This window comes from Nycticebus coucang, chromosome 7 (assembly GCF_027406575.1).
Source record: "Nycticebus coucang isolate mNycCou1 chromosome 7, mNycCou1.pri, whole genome shotgun sequence".
NCBI lineage: Eukaryota > Metazoa > Chordata > Mammalia > Primates > Lorisidae > Nycticebus > Nycticebus coucang.
The window spans coordinates 103,164,303-103,188,504 of record NC_069786.1 but is presented as its reverse complement, the minus strand read 5'-3'; the positions used below and the strand labels follow the sequence as shown (position 1 = coordinate 103,188,504).

Here is a 24,202-nt window from a genome sequence, read left to right as displayed (position 1 = left end):
ACCCATGTGGCAAAGCTGGAAGCCTACCCAGGAGCTAGTGCAGAATGCCCAGAGGTCGGTAGGTTCTTAACAAATAATGAATAAAGGAAGATCGGCTTTCTTTCCTTCCTGAGTAGCCCTGGACTGCCTGGTTGGCTTCATCATCCCTCAGTTTCTTTAGCTGTAAAATAAATATGAGACTGATGTTTTTGGAAGGGAAGCAAAAATTACTGTGATCGTGAAACATTTGGTGTGTTTAATATCGGCAATAATTTGTTAGCTTAACAGTGACCATTAAAAAAGAAATCTTAGTTGCCAAGACACTTACAAAGTCATCTCTAGTTTCTCTGGATGTGCCTAAATAGCTTTCATTAAATCTTTATCTGAGTGCTATTGTATACAGGACTTAGTTTCTTTAAAGAAAGTCTGGGAATTGTTCTAATGCACCAGCTACAGCTGTTGAAAGGAACTGGTAATGCAAATGATTGCAAAGCACTTGCCTGAAATCCAAGGAGTTATGCAATAATAATAGTAATCATCTGTCACTAAAAGTATTTCCATCTTAGTAGGTTGTATGTAATGTATTTTCTCTTTGCTCAAGTCTCTCTTTACTCTCTAAATCAGGCGTCCTCAAACTTTTTAAACGGGGGCCAATTCACTGTCCCTCAGACTGTTGGAGGGCCAGACTATAGTTTAAAAAGAAATCTTATAAAATAAGATAAAATATAAAATATAAAAATATAAATTTTTATAAAATATAAAATATAAATTTTATAAAATATATAAAAACTATATCTTATTAAAAAACTGCACATATATTATCTTGAAGTAAAAAACAAAACAGGAACAAATACAATTCGCACCGCTTCATGTGGCCCGCGGGCCGCAGTTTGAGGACGCCTGCTCTAAATAATGCATTACCCTCTGCATTTACAATCTCCTGGGCGAGTTCTTCATGTTTTAAATTAGAATCTGGCCTGCTCATGTGAGCTAACACCTTTCACCTCAAGAATAATACCAGGTGATGTTTAATGACAGGAGTTTGAGATTTACAGTTTGAGCATGGAGGTGGAATGTCGGCAGGGTAGCAATTCAGGAAAAGAACCTCACACCTCATTTCTTCATTCAAATGAATTCAACAAACATTTCTTGTGCACACAGGCAATGTGTGACAAATAAGATACAACTTAGAAGGCCACACAGACCTGGAAACTATTATAATATGGGTAGTAAAAGTAGTAGAGAGAGTCTGAGGAAAGTATCTCGGTGACCAGATGGAATCAACAACTCTACTGCCATGGGGGAGGGGTGTGGAAGGTGTCCTGGTCAGTAGAGTCACAGATAACTGTTTCGAGCAAGCTGAATTTGATGTGGGGAGTTAGGTGTGTTAGGTGTTTGCAAATTGTTGGAAGGGTGGGAGGAGCAGGCTCCAGGTGATGCAGTCTCAGACAAACATCACAAAGCTGGCCCCTGAGAAAGTTGCTACCTTCGCAGTGTTCAGAAAGTCAGAGATTCTGGGCAAGTCTTTTTAGATCCTGCAGATGAGTGAGAACGTGAGGTGTTCATCTTTGTGGGTCTGGTTAACTTCACTTTGCGTAATGTCCTCCAGTTTCATCCATGTTAGAGCGAATGGCAGGGTTACCTTCTTTTTATGGCTGAACAATATTCCATCATGCGAATGTATGATATTTTCTTTATTCATTGTTGATAGACACTTAGAGTGATTCCAGAATAGGCAAACATAGAGAAGCAGAAGCTAGATAAGAGATTGCCTGGGGCAGAGGGGTGTGTGGGGGGTGGGGAGAGGGAAGTGGGGGATGACGACTAACAATTATGGAGTTTACTGGATGCTGAGAATGTTCTAAAACTGATGGTGGTGATAGTTGCACAGCTCTGTGAACATACTAAAAAACATTGGATTATACACTTTGAATAGATTGTTCCACTTGCAAATTATATCTCAATTAAGTGGCTAATTAATAAAAAAAAAAGTTAAGGATTCAAAATAACCAGTGCCCCTACTGTCGTCAGCAGAATCCCACTGGCTGAGCTGGGATCTACACCAACACAAGGGGTGACCATCACACAGCCTTTTGGCCCCCAGAATGTCAGAGCCTGGGCTCTGCTGCAGTCCTCGGGTGCTAGTTTGTAGTGAAAGCATGCCTGGCCCTTAGTTCTGTCTTTCCATATTTTGGGTCTGTTTGGTGGAAGTGGGACCTCACATGGAACCCACACTGTGAGGAAATCTGGAAGACGAGGTCTCCAGTGCTCGAGCCTCCTGCCTGGAGTATGTCCTGCTGCAAGAAAGTGGGATGGAGCCCGTCTCCAGTCTCTGCCTCTTCATGCAGAAAGAGCTGCTTGATCTGGGACTTGGGAGATGAATGAGGATCCATGGGGGAGAGCAGGGAGGGCAGTGAGGGCTCCAAGCAGGAGCTGCCGCGCTTATGGCAAACTGCCAGGGTGCAGAGCTGTGAGAATGCATTTGAAATAACAGTAGTATGAGACGCAAAACCAGATGTAGTAAAGTTGAAGAGAGAGAGGCTAGGGGATTGGGTGAAACAGCTTTGGACTTCTGACTTCAAGCTGTAAGTAAAAGGGAGCCACAGAAAAGTTTTAAGGAGAGAGAGAGAGAGAGAGAGAGAGAGAGATAGATAGATAGATACAGACAAAGAGAGAGGGAGAGAATGAGAGTGGAGCTGGGATTAATTTCCCTTGACTGCTAGGTATGTCATTACCTGATAGATATTTAACAAATAGCTTTCCAGAGGGAAGAAAGAACACCCTGCTGCTTTGGGTGTGCCAATTCCTGGGTTGTAAATCATCCCACCATGGCCTGTACAAGCTACCAACATGCTAGCACTGAGTGTAGAGTTGAAAAGAGAGGCGCACAATTGGCTTTTGGGAGCTGGGACCCGCTGGCACCAGCAGGTCTACACAGCAAGTCCTCCCTTCACATCCTTCATGGGTTCTTGGAAACTGTGGCTTTAAGGAAATGATGTGTGATGAAATCGATTTTACCACAGGCTAATTGACATGAACAAGAGTTAAGTTCCCATGGCATATTTCTGGCCACAAAAACATCATGAAGCACTTTAACATATTAAACATTATTAGCGTGGTGGCTCACGCCTGTAATCCTAGCACTCTGGGAAGCCAAGGTGGATGGATTGCCTGAGCTACAGGTTCGAGCCCAGCCTGAACCAGAGAGAGACCTAATTTCTAAAAATAGGCAGGCATTGTGGCAGGCGCCTATAGTCCCAGCTACCTGGAGGCTGAGGTAAGAGAATTTCTGGAGCCCAAGAGTTGGAGGTTAATGTGAGCTGTAATGCCACAGCGCTCTACTGAAGGTGACAAAGCAAGATTCTGTCTCAAAAAAAAAAATTAAATTAAATATAAATATATTAAACACTATACATGTGTGCTATGCATACTTCTAAGAAAGATGAATAAAAACGAGATAATTATTTACCCAATCTTTGGCGAGTCTGTGAGTGGTGGCAGTCATAGTGCTGGTTTAAATCAAGGAATGAATATTTGCAAAACAAAAATGGCAAAGAGCACTTTCTGCCCCCATGAAGTTCAAAAGCAATCACAATGAAGTGGGCTCACTGAGCACTTTCAGAGCCCATCGTTTGTTGTTGTCCATTTGTCTGATTATCATATAATAATGAATTGTTATTTTGTAATAATTTGTATTTAGTCATTTTCCAACCCACTTGTTCCAGTGCAGGGTCGTGGGTGGTCAGAATGTCTCCCAGTAGGTCTGGGCAAAAGGCAGGACTCAGCCCTGAGCAGTCCTAGGGAGCACTCCTTTCCAGGGGGTGCTCCCACCTCCCTCCCCCAAAACTGGGGCCATGTGGACACACCAGTGAACCTAACGTGCACACGTTAGGGATGAGGGAGGGCACCAGAGGAAGCCAGCGCAGATGTGGGGAGTACGTGAGGACTTCACATGGACAGTGCAGATGTGAAGATCTGGCTCTAGATAGGAATCAAGTTTCTTTTCTCTTCAGTCTTATAATGAAATGCCATTGAATCAACTGACATTATTTGAGTACCTGCTGTATATGCCATGTGAGTTAATTCTCCAAACAACCCCAATCACCACAGTGGCATAAAGGTCCAGCTCCCTCGTCCCAACTTGGGATAACTCTTGCAGGCCATTTTTGCTCCTGAGTTGGACCATTGTGTAGGGTTGGCTGAAGTTGGGAGTGCGGTGCAGCTCTGCTTCCCCTTCTCAGAGATGGAACCCAAGTGCACTCTAATAAACACACTGCCCAAGAACCTCTGTCTCAGCATCTGCTTCTCAGGCGGCCTGACCTGCAACTGATACTCTTCATTTCCATCCTTTGTCCTACTGCTGGTTTTGAATGTTGCTATTGAACTATTGAACTCCTGAGGGTTGCTACTCAAGGGTGAGCGGGACCAGACTCACCTATTAATTCATCATATCTTAAAACAATCCTATGATGGGTAAAAACCAAGACTCTGATTCTTACTGACTGAATAAAGCTTTACTTTAATGCAAAATAAAACAAGAAAAATTTATATACTCATATACAAGAACATCGAAAATGTTTTCTGTGGTACAAATGAGATTATCTTAAAAAGTTTATAAAGAATTCATTCTCCACCCTCATATGCCAAAATATGATTTCACATAATTTATCTTCAGAACTTAGGAACAGACTTGGTATCATAAAAGCACAGGAAACATGAGAAAAAGTGATGGTATAAACAACAGGTTTTGTTTTATGTTCCAGTAGTAAACAGCACTGCAGATGGAACAGGAGAACACTTTCTGGAAGAGTCAGGAGACAGGCTACGAGAGCCTTTGGGGTTGGTTCACTTCCCACTTCCAGCCTGTCTTTGAAAGTCAGCTTGTGTGTGATTCTATGACTATTTAAGGACATGAGGCAGAAAGGATTTCACTTAGAAGTTATAACTGCCTGTGAGATTCTAGGCTTACTTTAGATATCTAACTCTTTTCCTCCTTTTTATCAGAAAAGTGACTTTGTAGGTATATCTTATGGAGAGCTCTTTTTCTGGTCTCTTGGTGACATTGTTTCCAACTAAGCCAATGGCGACTGGAAGTGCCGCGAAATACTACTCTCGCTGTTTCTGACTCCAACTCCCTCTGCCTAATTGCACTAAATCCAGACTTTCTGTTGCTCGTGGACTCAGGAAGCGGTAGGGTGTCTACCCAATTTAACACCAATTTGAAGGCCATTCATTGTAGATTTCAGAGTTTAATGCTGGTGGGAATTGTATAGACACACATTACATACCAAAGTCTCCAGATCTCTCTACCCTCCTGAAATGCTACAATGTCCCTCCAAAGAAAATGAATGCTGTTGGTGACAGGTTGAGGAAATAAATACTTTTTATAGGCTTGATCTCTGTTGTATACGGAGGGAAAAGAGAAATGAGCTTCATGATCCTCCTAAAATTGTTTGGTGGATTTTTTTCTAGTTAAAAAATTCCATGAATTTTGGAAGAGATAATGAGTCATGTTTTAATTTTACTTAGTGGGCAGTAAACTATACAGTGAAACCTCCAATCTCCTCTGACAGGGCTTCTTCCATGGGCGATAGTTGGTCTGCATGTCCCTACCACAATTATAGTATTTTTGCTCTATGCTATCCTTGGGGGTCAACATATGTATACCTAAAAATCTAAAAACAAAGAGCTTCAGAATAACTTTTCTCCCCAAGTTCTGTTTGCCACTAAATCATGATTTCAGAGTTGTTTTTGAGCTTGCTTTGCCTTCACTGATTTCATATTGGGGGGAAACAACAGTATACCCAGAGTGATAGTGCCACAGCTCAACGACCAAATGGATTAATGAGATGTTGGGTTTCTTTCCTTTGCAGAGGACTGAATTCTCTTGCATCTAAATAATGGTCTGCTCTTTCATTTTGCTGCTGAAAAATGGGAGAAAAAATGGGGCTCCTTAAAATATCAAGTGACTTGAGGCCAAACCTCATCTCAAGGACTAAATGACCGGCAGTCAGATCTGCAGCCAGGCAGGTGTATGCTGATTGAGTTTGTAGCTCAATGCGCCTCTCTATTCCAAGGGGGCTGTCAGAGTTCTGAGCTCCAAGGAGACACCTGACTGAGTTTTCCCAAGGCCAAAAATAAGCAGAGAGTGATTCCTGTTCCTGGACATCTACTGATTATATGCTGGTGTTCTAAATACTCTAAACAACCTGTTCTCAATACTGGGAAAGAGTTCTGTAACCTCTGGGTGGTGACAGTTGGAAGGTTAGTACGCAGGCATTTATAAAGCTTACATCTGAGCTGTCCTTAATTATTGCTTGGCTTGATGGCCCCTCTGCCACAAACATAACGTTAGCTTCTTTAGGGCAGGATCAAATGGAGCATGAGTTATATTTCAAGCAGGAAAAGAAAACTGCTATAATCTATTTTTTGTTCACTTTAATAGTACCTTCACATTACTGGCTGCCCCTCAGGATTAGCAACTATTTTATTGGCTATGTGTACCACACAAAACCATGCGCTGGGGCACCTTACCCTGAGCCTGTGTGTAGGAGGTATTGTGCTCAGGAGATGGCAGCACTGCGGGTGAAAACAGGGGCATTCTTTCTGCAAGGACCACCCCTCCGAAACATGGAGTTCTACACCATTACCCCCTGGCCACCTCTCAGGTAGTCTAGCCTGATCCAGAGGGAAACTTCTGGCTTGGTTATGTTTAGAAATCTACAGAAATTTGGACAAAATATGCAATATACTGAACAGCTGATTTTTAATGCTTAAAAACAAGTTCCATTTCCTTCATCTTCTCATTTTCTTTTTTGAAGGTAGCATTCGGCATGTCAGCAGGGAAATCCTATAGCTCACCTGCATTCCCTTCAGGTGAACAGGGACCAAGATCCTCAACCTCTTTGGACAAATTGCAAACAACCTAAACGTGACTGACTTAAGAGAGATGACCCGGGACAAAAACCACTTGACAGTCTATTTTCAAGAGGGCCATAGTAAACTGGAGTGTAGGCAATGATATCTTTTGAAGTCCAGTAAATAACACTATTTATATTTAAAAGTAGCAGTTACATCATTCTTGGTACCAGAACTCTATTTTAAATTTAAAAAGTAAGACTAAACTGGGCTAGATGGAGGCTCTATGTATTTAATAATACTATATTTTATTAAACCCTGTCAATCAGAGGCAATCTAATCTCCGTCAAAATATGTCTAAATTGAACTCAAGACATTTTTGGAAGGGATGAAAGAAGGGTCTATGGAAAGTCTTAAAGTATCTTAAGAATTACTGAACAATTCAAACTAATGCTCAGGTTTTCCTGGGTTTCAGTGTTTTTCTTGAATTCTCATTTGGGTCAATTTGTACATTTTTAGATGTTTTGTTCTTGTAAAAATTTGCTGCAAAGCTCCACAGAAACTGCCATGGGTTTTCAGCCTTTAAAAGTCATCAGACGATCCTTTCCCAACTGGAGATCTTGGCCTTGCCCTGACTTTTGTTAATGAAATATAGCAGATACAGACTGATTTAGTCTTAGGCCTCTTTTCCCTTCTTTGTTTCTCCCCCCCCCCCTCTTCTTCAAACTTTCCAGAAAGCATTTTTAATATTCCATTCTACATACTGATAATCACACATCTTTGAACACACACGCACAATCATTCACTTCCTTCTGCTACCTGCTGGTTGTCAATTTCCAAAGGCCATGGCCAGCTCCTCTCTGTCCTAAGTGCAGATAGAACTGTTTGGCACTGAGTCTGGACTTGGCCTTGCCAGGGCATTGCTTCCTGTGTGAGCTAACCAATGGGCTCTCTTTTTCCTAAGGACCTTTTAGCTTTCAAGTGGGAGTCTTAAAGTAGAAGCCCCAGTTAAAACAATTACAGGCAGAGATTTGGGGATGACTCTAATACCAGATACCTATAGGCCTAGGAGTCTGGAGGAAGGAAGGTGAGGACCACAGGAGGTTCGGCCCTCTTAACCTGATCACTTTGGTCCTTAGGATATGTTCCTTTTGGAAGCCCTGATTAACTCTGCACATTCTCCCAGGACACTAATACTGCATTCATATTATACTGACTTTTATATCAAAAGTGAGGAAATGTGAAATGTTTACATCAAATGAGTGCTATCAGGAACCTGAGACATTTACAAATAAGGAAATGCAATCTTCTTTTGGGTGTAAAAAGTTCAAGGACATCACTAGTCATGTTTGTTGTTGTTTTCTCAATAATAAAAAGTAAAACCCTACACTCATTTAAGATGCCTATATAGCAGTGTGTCTGGGCTGCCGCTCTGCAGACTTAGCGGCTCTCTCAGGGGCTGCGGCTGAGCCTCTGATGAAGGCCGCTGCCGGGCAGAGACACAGCCTCTCTACCGCCGAGTCTACCGCCGAGTCTACAGGGCTGTGCGCCGGGCTGTGCGCGGGGCTGTGCGCGCACGGACTCAGGTCCCCTCCCCGGGGAGGCACCACCCAGCACAGCGGGGGAGCTGATGTCCGCTGGCCACTCTGCGCTGACAATTTCGGAAAGCCTTTCGAATATCAGGTAGCACTGTTTTCATGGTCCCATTCTTCCTCTTCCTTCTGGTTTCTTTTGCCCCCCAACCTCCCTGCCCTTTCCCGCCCCCTCCGACCAGCGTTCAAGTATTGCAACCTCAATAGCTAATTTGTACCATGTATTATTCTTAACAGGTAGACGGTCTTGAGGTCTGGAATGGGCGCAGGTGGCACTCCACGTCTCCCCCTCCGGGCGGGGCTGGCTATACGGCTGCGGTCATGGGGTTCTTCTGCCGGGGATCCTGGGTTCGGTAGGGGTACCTGTCTGGGCTGCCCCCTCGGGGCCCCGGTCTGCCCATGTCCTGAAAGGCGGGCACTCTGTGGTGCTGCGGAGGAGAGGGTGGAACGTCTTGTCGGAAGGGTCCCTTGTGCTGGGGGGCTGGCGGCGGGGGGTAGTACTGAGGGTAGCGGAGCTCTGCCACCCTGGGGTCTGGGGGGCGGAGGTAGCTCCCCCTGGGCGGGTGCAGGGGTTGCGCCCCGGTGTAATAGGGCAGCTCCCTCTCCTTGTAGAGCCCTCGCGGTGCTGCCGTCAGGTAGTCCCCAGGATCTGCTGGCCCTCCCCTGGAAAGAGAGAAGAGACACAGGTCAGTCGCCGCGAAGCCGCCCTGAGCTGAGGGCCACGTCCTGTGCCACTGGCGTGGCCGCTGACGCAGCCTTGGCTAACGGGATGTGAGCAGAAGGGGCGTGCGTCCTTAAAAGATGACAGGAAATCTTCTTTTCTGTCCTTCCTGTTGGCTGCTGAAAGAGCCACTTAGACCACAAGGTGCAAAGAAGTCGGGAAGGCGGGGCCAGGGTCCGTGAACCTGTGGCCACCGTCAGCCGGGGCTGCTCAGGCTCAGCTGGAACACGGTGAAATACACTTCTGACTTGCTCAGACCCTCTTCTGTGGCTTCTATGTCGGTAGCCAAACTAGTTTCCTAATCAAGGCATTGCGTTTGTCTCTCTCAAGGCTGGGATCATCCGCCTCCTCCCCTGGTCTACCCTCCCATCCAGGACAGGCGCCCACAAGCCTGCCCGATGCCCTGGTGGAAACGCACAGGTCATCAGGAATCAGGACGTCCCCGTGGAGTTCACTCACTTCCCCGCTAGACCCGTGGGGTGTGAGGTGTGAGGTGTTCTTCCAGTGGGCTGTGGTCCCGGTCTCACTTTGGGTGGCTGCTGCCACATCCTGTGTGGGTTTGTGTGCTCCCCACTCTCTGCAGTCCTTAGAAAAGTCCCAGCCCAGAGCTGGGAATCACCCACCTAGAGTAATTAATTCTACCTCAAAGTCAGGAAGCACCACCAGGCCAGTAGCAGAGTGGGGATAAACCACACCAGCTGTCACTTGCCTGTGTAAGGGGTAGGCACCTAGAAGCAACCAGGGGAAGGATAAACACTAACAGAAGTGCCCTGTCTGATCTCTCTGCTAAAGACAACGAGCATCTTCTGACCCATTTGCCATAACAGAAGCAAATACGTCTCTAAACAACAAGCAGATGACTGCATCTTATCTAGCCTGGGGTTAAACAGATGAGTTCTGTTTGCAGCTCTTAAAATCCCATAAACCTTCTGTGCACACACTCACCACCACCACTGACTCCAGATCCTCCCCATTTTTTACCACTCCCCTTCTATAATTTTTTCAAAGAGAAAACAGCAGCCACAATAATTAAGGAAAATCTCTCCAATGTGAGACTACAAACTGCTAAGACACTTGAAAGAAATGACAGGGCTGCAAGGATAGTGTCTGTGGTTAATCAAGCACTGTCAATGGGGGTCAAAATCACCCTGTAATCTGCAGAGTTGGATGTTAAAACAGCTCTATAAGTTGCCCAAATCAATGAGATTCTGACAAGCTCCAATTCTCCAAGCTTGGGTGCGTGTGGGAAGCAGCTTGTGCACACATCCATAAGGATAAACAATAGAATTCTCTCTGCTTTTTTTTTTTTTCTCGGTCTTAATTTGGCAATGTATAATAATGAAAAATAGATCCTTGAGCTGGGAGTAATTTAGATAGGGAGAGTTTTCAGATTAAAAAATTAAATTGTTTGCATACAAGTTATTATAGCATCAGCTGCTATTATTCAATGTGGTTTGCTCTACGTAGTGTTTTAAATTGCCCATGACAAATAGAGCATAAATGCTTAATCTGTCACTCCAGTCACAGCAAATAAAGCATCCAAATTTCACCTTTCTTCTCCTTTAGAATTTCATTTTTGATATAGAAAATTTCCAGCATCTTTTATCATACAAATTTTTAAAGTCCCCTCCACTCCACCACGTTCTTTTCTATTTCCTTTTGGTTCATGGTGGAGATTTCTGATGCACTTAAAAAAAATTCTTAACCTATGCTTTCTCCCCAAATCCACTGATGATATTTCTCTGCATGAAGTAAGACATGTGGTTTTTCTACACTCATTTAAAGCCCTTAGGATAAATCACTGACATTTGCAACATGCTAGCATTATCTGCCTTAAAATGAACATGCAACCAACACTCCCTCCGGACTCTGTTAGCGTGAACGTTTCCTGTTTAAAATGGAAAGAGAGAAAGGAGGAATTCCAGGCCTTGGAGTTTTAGTGTCCTATTCTCTCCCTGGAGATTTCTCTCTTTTAAAAGAGAACATTATAAAAGACAGGCACACCTTGTTTTTTTATATTTTTGGAGAGAGAATCCAGATGAAGTGGTGACAGGGCAGAGGCTCCATGACAGAGTGGGCTTCATGCACCTGGGGGACGGTCGCTGCCTCCTCTCCCACACCTCATCCCTCCGACAGGTCCAACTCTCCTGGGGAGGAGAAGGGAGGTTTCCCATGGGCAGACGGGGCAGGCCTCAAGGTACTTTCATGGTCCCACGTGGCTTCCTTTGAGGGGAGATTTTACGTCTGGGAGTTTGCTTACATGCGGCAGAAACCAAGTGAAGTAGCTGTTCTTTGTCAAGAAATGGAATCGTGGAAATTGTCTTTTTCTGCAGAACTCATCATAACAGTTATCGTCTTAATTTTTCAGAGAGAAGAAAAACAAAGAGTTGGTCTGTAAAAACACTGCTTAAGGTTCAAAGAGTGCTAGAAGAATTTTTCTTTCTTTTAGGGGGTGGTATGTAGCTATTGTTTATAATAACTTTTTGCTCAAAACTGAGCATTTCCAACAGACTTTTGCCAAGGCAATTTCTAAATTCTTTTGAATATTATCATATGTATGCATGAGTGTGTGTGTGTGTGTGCATATATACATACACATATTTAAAAGAGCAATTTTTTCTCTTGTTTTTTAGAGGCAGGGTCTTATTCCTGGACTCAAATGATTCTCCTGCCTCAGCCTCCCAAGTAGCTAGGACTACAGGTAAGTGCCACTGCATCCAGCTTATTTCATTTCTTTATTTACTAAATTTTCTTTTTAGAGTTAAGGTCTTGCCATGTTGTCCAGGCTGGTCTTGAACCAGTGGCCTCCAGTGATCCTCTTGCCTCAATGTCCTGAGCAGCAGGGGACATGAGTCACTGCCCCCAGCTAAAAGAATGATTTTTAAACACAGAAAATAAACCCTTCCTGGTTAACTACAGAACTTTGTAGAGGAGGAGAAGAGGGAGTTAATCTTGAGTTTCCCTTTTCATAATCTCTTTATTTGTGTGAAATTTAGTGTTTGTAGGAAATCACAAAACCAATCCCTCTGTGGCCTAAGCAACGCTTACCATAGTGACTGGTGTTGCATGCTTTGAGTCAACCCTGAGAAATCCAGGGGCAGCTTCCTCAGGAGATTCTGATTAAAACAAGGATCCAAATAGCAAATGTACCAGTATTTTAAGACCCTTCATTTTTATGTGACCTCATGAGTTTTATTTGTATGTGTTATTATTTTTCTTAAAAAAAAAAAACAAAAAAAACCACTTTCAATTTAAAATCTTACTCAGAAACCATATTTACACAAGGAAAGAGAAACAAGCCTGTATTTGTTTTACTTATAACTCTTTGAGGGACCTGTCATGAAAATACCTATTATTTTAAATTTTTTCTTTATTTTATTTCTGATTAGCCTCATTCCCAGAGGCCAGAAGGATTCAGATTTTGCTTGGAAAACTCAAAGAAACTATCTCAGGCATGCAGATTTTAATCACATTAGATGCATGCAATAATGAATGTTAACTGGTAAGTCTGAACATGACAAAGCTATTTGTTACTTACGAATAAAGAAACAACAAAGATCACTTTCTTTGTATAAAGTTTTCCTCTTTTGTCATCAGGGTATGTCATTTTTTTTTTTTTTTGAGAAAACAGGGGCTGAAAACTAGAGGCTGAGCTTGTCCGCTAGCCAGCTCTGGGTACCAACTGTCCTTCTCTTATACATATTTGCTAAGATAATTCTGTATGGGGAAAGGGTTCAGTATTGGGAGTATGATGTCCCCGGCAAATCTTTCACTGGGAAGAAGGAGGCTACATGTACTGGAAGAGATGAAGGGGTTATGTGCAGGTCTGAGCCCTCCCCTCTCTGCACTGCCCACCCCAACTGCAAAGAAATCTCTATCCTCTGTGCTCACACACTTGGCCATTCTCACGTCATCTGTCTTTCACCCTTCCATGTGGCTAGTTACATACTGCATTGGAGAGTGAGCATCTTAAAGAAGGAACCAAGTTTCGTATATATAATGATCTCCCTTGAAGCGTAACAGAGGGCTTTGCACATCACGAGTGTGACATAAATGTATGTTGGCTTTGTTCGAGAGAGTAAAGAGAAAGCCCACAAACACAAACAGTGACCACAGAGGGTTAGATGTGGGGTAGGAGCTGAGGGAGAGGAGAGGAATAAGAGAAGTGGACTCTCCTTGGGAGCCAGAGATTGACAATGGTTGAGGTCAGACTGATATTTAGTTTCAGAAGAGGGAAGAAGGTGGGGGTGTGGGGGACGGTGACCTCAGTCAAGGGCTGGATTAGGTCCTAATTTGAATGACTGCAAATTTTATCAGGGCAGAGGTTATTTGTTTTGCTCATCAGGACAAATATCTCTGTTGCATCACTGAATACATGAAACACAATAAGTCCTCAACAAATCTTGGACTGGGACTAGAGCTTAATTGCCTTGATTTACCGGTGAGGTTGGCATGACCAACTGGTGCTAAGGAAATTGAGAGCTACCTTGACTCCAGTTTAACTGGAAGCTGGGCTTACATGTATTTATTCTGGAGTCAGTTAAGGACTGCTCTTATCATGGTCCAGCAAAGAAATTTTCTTTGTTTCTGTCTTAAACACAAGAATCTAAGAATATTTTAATGCACGCGTTTCAAAATACAGTCCACAGGGTTTCAACTAAGAGGCCTTATAGAGATAATGTCCTGCCTAGGTGTGATGGCCACAGTTTCAAGTACAGGACTTGAGCTTTAGGATGATGAACAGAAACCAGAGGTTGAAGGGATGTCCTGTTCACCTCTGTCCCAGTATTTTTCCAGCTTTTTCTCCACATGAATATCCATGATAGATGACTTTCATGTAAGCTACCAGTAGTGTCCAAGAGCGGCAGAAGCTGGGATTATGCAAACTTGTCTACCACCTACTGTAACTCAACACTCTTTCCTACCATTCAACAAAGAACAAGGAAATTCAGGGGAGTGGGAGTGACATTATTAAGTGGGAAAACTTCAGTCTTCTAAAATTTATTAAATCATTTGTGACCTTCAGTTCTGTAGATATCAGTGACAAACCCTTACACTACAGAGCTGGGGATGATTCACCTGTGTCTGAAGGCTGAGTTTAGGAACTACCTCTGCATCTCATCCAGTGAGCTCCTTCTAGGAGGTGGAAGGACAGGTGAAGTCGGTGAGTCACAGAGGGAAAAACAAATCAGAGGTACACCAGTGACTAGAAGCTAATTTGTATTGAGAGCGGTTGGGTTTAGCAGGTGAAGGAATAAGGTATGTAGCAGAAAATGTGAAAACGATAAAGAAATTGTGAGCTAAGGAGAGGAAGTCCAATTTAGGCATAAGCATTAGATTTTGCACTTAAGAAAAATCTTCCAAGGGGCAGAATCTTATTCCTCTTAATTTCTATGTGATACTATGTGTGCTATTAGGAACTAAAGCAAAGACAAATTTTCCACTTCTAAGGTAGGCTTTATGAGTTTCCTTTTTTGGTAATAATTGACTATGCTCACATTTGGGGTGTGGAAGGGAGGAAGTAACATGATACAAAACTCCTGGAGCTGTCTAAGAGAGGTGCTTGTACTCATTGGCAAAAAGTCAACATCTGGCAAAGGCAGGCTATTTTTGAGCTCAACCCACATTGATTATTTAGTGGCTGAGTTGGTGTCTTTCTTCTCTGGTTCTTCTACAAATACTGCAAAGCTTAAAAAAAGAAAGATCAGTGCAAACTAATATACTTGAGTCACCCACGCTATGTGGACCGAGATGCTTTTAGTCTGTGTTTAGAATTCCTTCAGTGTCAGGTTTCCAGTTACCAGGCCTTCATCCTCGGCCTAGGCATGCATGCGGTTGGCAGGGATTAGCAGAACCCTCTGCAATGTATATTACATAGCTTTGACTTCGGCAGATTTTGCAGAATCATAAAATATAATGATCATTTGATGACCTGCATTATAGAAATTATTACAGAAAAAAATATCCCACTTTCATCACTCACATTTCCCATTGCCTTATGAGAAGAGGGCTCTTGCTTTTTGCAAAGAACTGGAATGCGAAGGGAGTGCATCAGCAGATGCTTCTGGCCCCTGTGCATACCGAGGAAATGTTTGCAAGGAAAATGAGGGAGAGATGGTAATGGCGAGGTGTTCAGAAGACATTTCTAAAGTAATCGAAAACAAATATAATTTTCACTGCCCACATTTCATTCCTTCTTTTGGGGTTTCCAGCAATGACCACAAATACAAGAATTTAGTTGTTAACAAACTGCGTGTGTGATGAGTTTTGAATTCTATTTAACACTTTAACAGACCTTATCTGAAAAGTAGCCTTTACGAGTGGTTTCATTCTATCAGATGGTGGGGTGTATTCCCTAAAATCGGTCCTGCTAAAATGAGGGGGTGAGCGGGTTTGTAAAGTGGGCGCTACGGACAATTATGAGGACGTATGTAGAGGAGAAGGAAGTCTCAGGGAAGCGAAAAGTATCCTGAGCGGCCACAAAGACCAGTGGTGAAATCAGTTTGAGTGATACCTGCATACGTGGGATACGGACTCTATGTTCTTTTCAACCACAGAAGAGTTTCTATTTAAAAAGAAGACCAACCAGAGGAACAAATCATAACTCGATGGGCCCCTCAAGTCATCTCTCTTTCTATTGTAACAGTGGTTGTGGAAGTTCAATATCTAAACACTCAACACTATAGACGTCATCGGATTGTCATGCAAAAGACAATGGTTCATTTCTAGAATGGGCCGAGGGGCAGATAACAGGTTCTAGAGTGAGGGTCCTGAATTCCAAAGTCTGTTTTCCCTGCCTGGTAGAAACCAGTAGGGTTTCTGGTCCAAGGATGCTGCCTGGGGGCAGAATGTAAAAGACACTGCTTGTGAAGTTTGCTTTCTCCTGATCTACTGTAGATTATACATATAACTTTTAGAGAAGATACTCACATGTCACTGCCACATCTTCACCTGACCCTTTCCCCTGCCACTAACTTCTAAAGCCCATGCAGCAGGGAGATTTTGATGTGAACGACCTACGATCCTCAAATCATTAGCCTCCCTCCACATCCAGGGCATGGAGTCCAGAGAAGGATTGGTAAATATTTCCATCTTTACGTCTGTGGTGAGGTGTGTGGAGAGGGCTTCTGTACCATGATTTCATGAAGACATAGGAGAATCCCACCACCACAACTGTCTTACTCTGAAACTCAGAAGCAGAAATATAAGTTCTGGAAGGAACACCACACACTTGATGGGCTCAGAAGCTTCCAAGGTTGCCCTGAGAATTGCAAAGACTTGAAGCCTGTGGACCCTAGCAGTACTTTCCCGGGTGCCAACGTAAGCTAGGTTCCATCCTAAGTATTTTCTCCATGTTAAACTATTTATTCTCAGAGCAACATTGCAAGATAGGTTTGTGGATGAGGAAAATGAGGAACAGAGAGGGTAAGCAAGTTGATGAAAGTCACATAGGAAGTGGCAGGGCCCAGTTCAAGCCCAGCAGGTGGACCTGGAGGTCATGTGCTTGACTCCTCAGCTAGACCATGCAGCCTTTGGCCTCACTTGCTTCTTACCTGCTCCCAATGTGCCTTTTGAAACCAGGTGAAAGAAATTGGTTTATATTTGGAAACCCATTTTTTTGCAGTTTTTTTTTTTTTTGGCTGAGGCCGGGTTTGAACCCACCACCTCGGATATATGGGGCCGATGCCCTACTCCTTTGAGCCACAGGCGCTGCCCTGGAAACCCATTTTTTAAAAAAGAACCTAATGGATGAAAAAGAAGCCCCACCCCCATGGGTACTTTGGCTTTTAGCAGCCCAAGCAGCTGAGACTGTTGATAATGCTGACGGAAGGACAAAGAGCACAGACAGAATTCCATGCGGCAAGTTTCATACAGAGATCTTCAACAGCCTTTCCTTGAGGAAAACAGTTTCCTGATACTTTTTATGGAGATCAGAACAAATTTGTGTGTTTGCCTGAGCCTGTGTTCCAGGTCCAATATCTAATATGCTGGTGTCATTAACAATCAATGAGGTGCTTATAAAAAATGCAGATTTTGGGGGCTCCAACTCCAACTCAGGTTGGTCTGAAAGGGAGCAGGCAACCCACATTTTCACAAGTGCCCAGATGATTCTGATGCATGGAGCTGGTGCCATGTTTTAAGGGATCATGCTCTGGCTGTGAAAGCTGCTCTTCAAAGGCTCTGGAATGTAAGAGCAGGTCAGCTGGCCTAGGCCTGAAGACACAGACAGCAGGGGCTAAGACACCGTGTTCCAGACTCAGATGCTCCTCTGAGGGTGCCTTGTGAAGAGTGGGAGGTGAGAAGCAGAAAGTCCATCTGGAGAGGTTGTCTGAGAGGTTGTCAGGAAGGGCCTTGGATACCAAGGGTGGCATAGGAAGGATTAAGCCATGTGATTTTTATTCAGTAGGCTTTGGAGCAGGGTGGGGGGTACAGGCTGTGATGTGACTTGCCTCTGGGACAGCTCCGCTTGGATGTTCCCTAGGCACCTCAAACCTTACAGGTACAAAATTAAACAAACACATCTCCCCAAAGCTGCTGCTCCACCAAGGCACCTTTGGAGGATGGCACCATCTACGTAGTTGACCCACCAGAAATCTGTACTCCTATCTCACCCCCAGTCCAGCCCGATATCAGATTCTAGCAAATGTTCTCTTAACTCTTATGTCTGTCCCTCCTCACTACTATGGTCTTACTCTAGGCTCAAATCCTTTCTAAGTGGACCATCCCAACAGCAATAGTATATTAGGACTCACAGATAGGCAGGTTTGTGGGTCACCTTTACAAAAGGGCAGTTCAGCAACACAGAATTATGGAATTGGTGCAGGTGACTCTGAAGGACAGCTAAATTTTATAACCGTCTAGCCAGGTGCCACAAACTCTGAAGAAATTTCAAGCACATCACACTTACTCTCAAATGAAAACATGGCACAACTTGTAGGGACAGGTGAGTTCAGTCTTTTGGAAACTGTGAACATTTACATTTTGGGGGTACGATACTCTCAAGTTTAAATTCCGACAATCTCATTGGGAAGAGCTTTCTGCATGTGCCCCCAGGTGACATCTGCCGCAAGCCTTTAAAAAAAAAAGGTAATCTTTTCCCTGAAATGTATAACACTAAGTGAGGTTTATATAACACATTTCACACATATCTGTGTTCATTTGCTGTCTTAAGAAGTGAACAGGTTTAACTGGGATGAGGTAGCTGAGAAACAAACAGGTTGGGGATCAGGGTATAGATTAGGGGTGCTGAGCTTGCCTTGGGGATGTTTGGATTATGATATGCTTTTCAGCCACAAACATAGTGGGGTGCATTTTAGGGAGTATTATTCTAACATCCTCCCCAATGCTTAGCATCAAGGCAATGGGCCAAATCCCCAGTTTCCACCAGATAATAAATAGAAGTGCTTTTGGCCTCTCTCTTTTTAATTTTGATGTGAAATCTAAGCACTCCATGATAATTTTGACTAGAGTATGGATGGTAATCCTCACCCTTCACCTCAGTCTATGCCAGGCAGGTTCCAAAGCCCCAAACTGGGCCCGTTGGACATGCCCAAGGCTCTGCTGTCAGCTCCCCTGGGCCCCCCATCTGGAACCCAGCTCTTTATTCAGCAGAGTGCTTTGCAGAGAGCATCTGCATGAGAGATTCTACATAAAATCACATTCTATTCAGCTTTCATTTTTGCAGATGAATTGGATTTATAGCACAAAGGTTACTGAACTGTATTGTCGAGATGATTTTCAACAAATAATAAAAGTTAGTAAGAGATTCTTAGGTACTAAGGACTTGTGCTCTGTTCCCCCCCATCCTGCCTTGGTCTCTTGATACCCTGACCGATCATTACCTGGCTGGCAAAGGCTGCTTATTAATGTTATTAAAAACCTTTTACATCCAGGCACGCCTGTGGCTCAGTGAGTAGGGCGCCAGCCCCATATACCAAGGGTGGTGGGCGCCTGTGGTCCCAGCTGCTCGGGAGGCTGAGGCAAGAGAATCGTGGAAGCCCAAGAGCTGGAGGTTGCTGTGAGTCCTGTGACATCATGGCACTCTACAGGGTGGTACAGGGAGACTCAGTCTCCACACACAAAAAAACCTTTTACATCCAAATCTTCTTTTATTGAAATTAGATCACTTTGTCATCTCTCCTTCTGCTGTGATACAGCCTCTCAGCCTTCCTTCTTCTAGCTCTATACTTGCTTTTGATGCTGATAAAATGGAGCTGCTAGCAAATCAAGGCTTGTTGTAGCCCAAGCTGACTGGGGCCGGGAACACACCCTGCTCTCGCCTTCACTTCTTTCTTTGTCTCACATGTTCTTGTGTGGTTACCCCCTGTCCTGAGCCTTCCCACATCCTCCCTCTCCTGCCTCCCTCCATTCCTTTTAGCAGACTACCATGTGGGTCCAGGGACATCGGTGAGTGCTTTTAAAAAAGAGCAAGACAAGTTTTTATTGTGAGTAAGCTCCTTCAGAGGTTATTTCATCCTACGTTTGTTCTCTAACTCCCTGATTTATTGATTTATTCCTTGAACAGTTCAAAGAAAACTGGAAGTTCACCCACTCTGCTATTTCTTTCAATGCTGCTTTGCTCCCAGCCATATTTGGTGCTGGTTGGGGTACCAATGTAAACGATTTCCCCCTTCTTATCACATGCATTCTATTACAGGACAAGGGCAACATCAATTCTTTTTTTTTTTTTTTTTATCGTTGGGGATTCATTGAGGGTACAATAAGCCAGGTTACACTGATTGCAATTGTTAGGTAAAGTCCCTCTTGCAATCATGTCTTGCCCCCATAAAGTGTGACACACACCAAGGCCCCACCCCCCTCCCTCCATCCTTCTTTCTGCTTCCCCCCATAACCATAATTGTCATTAATTGTCCTCATATCAAAATTGAGTACATAGGATTCATGCTTCTCCATTCTTGTGATGCTTTACTAAGAATAATGTCTTCCACGTCCATCCAGGTTAAAATGAAGGATGTAAAGTCTCCATTTTTTTTAATGGCTGAATAGTATTCCATGGTATACATATACCACAGCTTGTTAATCCATTCCTGGGTTGGTGGGCATTTAGGCTGTTTCCACATTTTGGCGATTGTAAATTGAGCTGCAGTAAACAGTCTAGTACAAGTGTCCTTATGATAAAAGGATTTTTTTCCTTCTGGGTAGATGCCCAGTAATGGAATTGCAGGATCAAATGGGAGGTCTAGCTTGAGTGCTTTGAGGTTTCTCCATACTTCCTTCCAGAAAGGTTGTACTAGTTTGCAGTCCCACCAGCAGTGTAAAAGTGTTCCCTTCTCTCCACATCCACGCCAGCATCTGCAGTTTTGAGATTTTGTGATGTGGGCCATTCTCACTGGGGTTAGATGATATCTCAGGGTTGTTTTGATTTACGTTTCTCTAATATATAGAGATGATGAACATTTTTTCATGTGTTTGTTAGCCATTCGTCTGTCGTCTTTAGAGAAAGTTCTATTCATGTCTCTTGCCCATTGATATAAGGGATTGTTGGCTTTTTTCATGTGGATTAATTTGAGTTCTCTATAGATCCTGGTTATCAAGCTTTTGTCTGATTGAAAATATGCAAATATCCTTTCCCATTGTGTAGGTTGTCTCTTTGCTTTGGTTATTGTCTCCTTAGCTGTACAGAAGCTTTTCAGTTTAATGAAGTCCCATTTGTTTATTTTTGTTGTTGTTGCAATTGCCATGGCAGTCTTCTTCATGAAGTCTTTCCCCAGGCCAATATCTTCCAGTGTTTTTCCTATGCTTTCTTGGAGGATTTTTATTGTTTCATGCCTTAAATTGAAGTCCTTTATCCATCTTGAATCAATTTTTGTGAGTGGGGAAAGGTGCGGGTCCAGTTTCAGTCTTTTACATGTAGACATCCAGTTCTCCCAACACCATTTATTGAATAGGGAGTCTTTCCCCCAAGGTATGTTCTTGTTTGGTTTATCAAAGATTAGGTGGTTGTAAAATGTTAGTTTCATTTCTTGGTTTTCAATTCGATTCCAAGTGTCTATGTCTCTGTTTTTGTGCCAGTACCATGCTGTCTGAGCACTATGGCTTTGTAGTACAGACTAAAATCTGGTATGCTGATGCCCCCAGCTTTATTTTTGTTACAGAGAACTGCCTTAGCTATACGGGGTTTTTTCCAGTTCCATACAAAACGCAGAATCATTTTTTCCAAGTCTTGAAAGTATGATGTTGGTATTTTGATAGGAATGGCATTGAACAGGTAGATTGCTTTGGGAAGTATAGACATTTTAATAATGTTGATTCTTCCCATCCATGAGCATGGTATGTTCTTCCATTTGTTAATATCCTCTGCTATTTCCTTTCTGAGGATTTCATAGTTTTCTTTATAGAGGTCCTTCACCTCCTTCGTTAGGTATATTCCTAGGTATTTCATTTTCTTTGAAAGTATGGTGAAGGGAGTTGTGTCCTTAATTAGCTTCTCATCTTGACTGTTATTGGTGTACACAAAGGCTACTGACTTGTGGACATTGATTTTATATCCTGAAACATTACTGTATTTTTTGATGACTGCTAGGAGTCTTGTGGTTGAGTCTTTGGGGTTCTCTAAGTATAAGATCATGTCGTCAGCAAAGAGGAAGAGTTTGACCTTCTCTGCTCCCATTTGGATTCCCTTTATTTCCTTGTCTTGCCTAATTGTATTGGCTAGAACTTCCAGCACTACGTTGAATAGTAAAGGTGACAGAGGACAAACATCAATTCTTAAAGTCAGCCAGAGCTGCTGTTTTAATAATTTAAACAAAAGCTTATCATAGAAAAGCAAATATTTACAAGTATGAGTCACCTCATTTAAATACATTAATTAAAAGTAAATGCTGAAGTGATTTAAAACTAAAGAGTGATTACCAGATAAAACATTGTTTGAGTCTCTCCCTTTGCCTCAGGGACCAGGGGCTTCAAAACCTGGCCAATGCGTCTTGGAACTCACCTCATTTGCTCTGTAAGGTGAGCACGTGGTTTCACTGTTTTCAGTTCCAAGGGACCTCACGACACATCAGTGTAGAGGGGAGAGTGTGCAACTCAGAGGAAGAAGATTGGGCTTGGATTGTACCAGGCATGGCATAGAAATAGCATCCAGGTGACTTAACTTTTACAGAGCCTCCATGAGCTCCTATGTAAAACGGGAATATTAGGATTGCTCTTCCTCCCCTGGCAGTGTTGTGATGGGCACTATATAAGAAAAGGCAAGCGAGCAAACCGAAGGACCGATCATACTTAGGTCCTCAACACTTACTGAATTTGACATCACAGTCATTTAAGGAAATAAAGTAAAATGAGATCTTCTATATGGAATCTAAAGACCTAAAATGAGCAAGTGAAGAAATTTATAAATAGGCTACATGCAGTGGCTCACGCCTGTAATCCTAACACTCTGTGAGGCCGAGACAGGTGGACTGCATGAGCTAAGGAGTTTGAGACCAGCCTGAGCAAGAGTGAGACTCTGTCTCTAGCAAAAATAGAAAAACTAGCTGGGTATAGTGGCACATGCCTATAGTCTCAGCTACTCAGGAGGCTGAGGCAAGAGGATTGCTCAAGAGTTTGAGGTTGCTGTGAGCTATGATGCAACAGCACTCTACTCAGGGCAACAAAAAAAGAAATTCATGAACAAATCCAAACCATGGCTGAGTGGTAAAGACTCCTCTGTCTGATATGTCAATGTAGACAATTCTGTAACAGGGGCTGCAATGCAGAGGCCCATTTTACACACACACACACACACACACACACACACACACACACACACACGGTCTTTTAAAAATAATTTTAGCTAGTTACTCACACTTGAAAGCAGAGGGATTTTACTAAAAATTCAGCTTTAAACTCAGGATTTGCCTTCCTCCGAGGCCATGATCAGCTGAAGCCAGGCTCTGGAGGCAGGGACTTAGTCCCTCTCAGGCTCTGCTTCTCTGACATTCCATCTGCTGCTACAGCTATTTCAGTTTGCAGTCCCTGGCCCCAGTGAATAAATCTCACCCTCTAGACCTCTGCTTCACAGCATTCAGCTTGTACCCTCCACTAACAGTGTGTGATATCCAAATCCCCCAGTTTAAAGAGTGCAAGTGTCCTCAGAGGCAGACAAAAATTTCTATCACCTTATCTGGTTCACCTTTTTGTCCTTAAAAAATCAATCCTCTACAATAGCTCAGTGCTGGAGATGGCTGCAGGAGGGGGAAGGGATCTTGGATAGGAACTCCAAAGATGGGGTCACACCCAGGAGGTTGCAGACAATCACTTTAATTTCTCATGCTTTATCTTCAATTCTGTCAAATGAAGGCATGGGAATAGGAGGCCTCCCGTGAGTTGTCGGAGGTTACAATTTCATGGCCCTGCCAGGAACCGCATAGGCCCCACACCAAGATGATCTCAGCTCACGTTGCTGCCCTTCAGCCTGACCTCTGTACGGGTGACCCTGACTGGACCTCTTCACTTATCTGTGCCTTGGTTTCTCCATCTGTAAAGTAATATGTGCTTTTCTTCTCCCGACAGTGAATGAAATGATATGGGTGAAAGCATATTGGAGGAAAGTTGGGATAAAATGAGTCCCGGGTCTTACATTACTCTTGGGTCTCAGAGGCTGCAATTAGGAAGGGAAACTTAGTTTACCTGAGGGGATTTCTAGATCAGAATCCACAGTCTTCATAGAGAGGCATTATGGCCAAAAGGGTAATATTATGGGATTTTTACCTCAGCTCCTGGCAGGGTACTAACAGAACTCAGTTTTTAAAAAGGTGAAGGTGTCACACTTGTGAAAAGGTGGACTCCACTTTACCTCCTTGTTCCCGGCATTTTATAAGGAATGTATGTAGTTAACTGCTCTCAGGTTGTTAAGCAATTTGATGAGGTGTGAACTAGCCCTTTAATTGTTTTATTTACAACATACTTATCCTTCACTAACGTCACATTGGGGGGATTTTCTACTTAGTTGATTAACTTACATGTGCCTTGGTAAGCTACAACTTGGTATAACCAGAAGCTGAAAAACACCCGCTGAAATTTTAGCAGTCTTAGAATCATTTGTGAATAT

General features: G+C 43.3%; 1 protein-coding gene across 2 annotated transcripts in view; it reads right to left on the bottom strand.

Moving 5' to 3' along the window:
• PARD3B (par-3 family cell polarity regulator beta) overlaps positions 1-24,202 on the bottom strand; it is a 1,103,837-nt gene that overhangs the window by 36,647 nt on the left and 1,042,988 nt on the right. Inside the window, exon 23 of one of the 2 annotated variants that reach the window (XM_053597658.1) lies at positions 8,356-9,092. The exons of the other annotated variant lie outside the window; for it this stretch is intronic. Coding sequence (XP_053453633.1) covers positions 8,735-9,092 — 358 coding nt within the window. The 3' untranslated portion in view covers positions 8,356-8,734. Of the gene's footprint in view, positions 1-8,355; positions 9,093-24,202 lie in introns of those variants that run through there. 2 annotated transcript variants of the gene reach the window in all.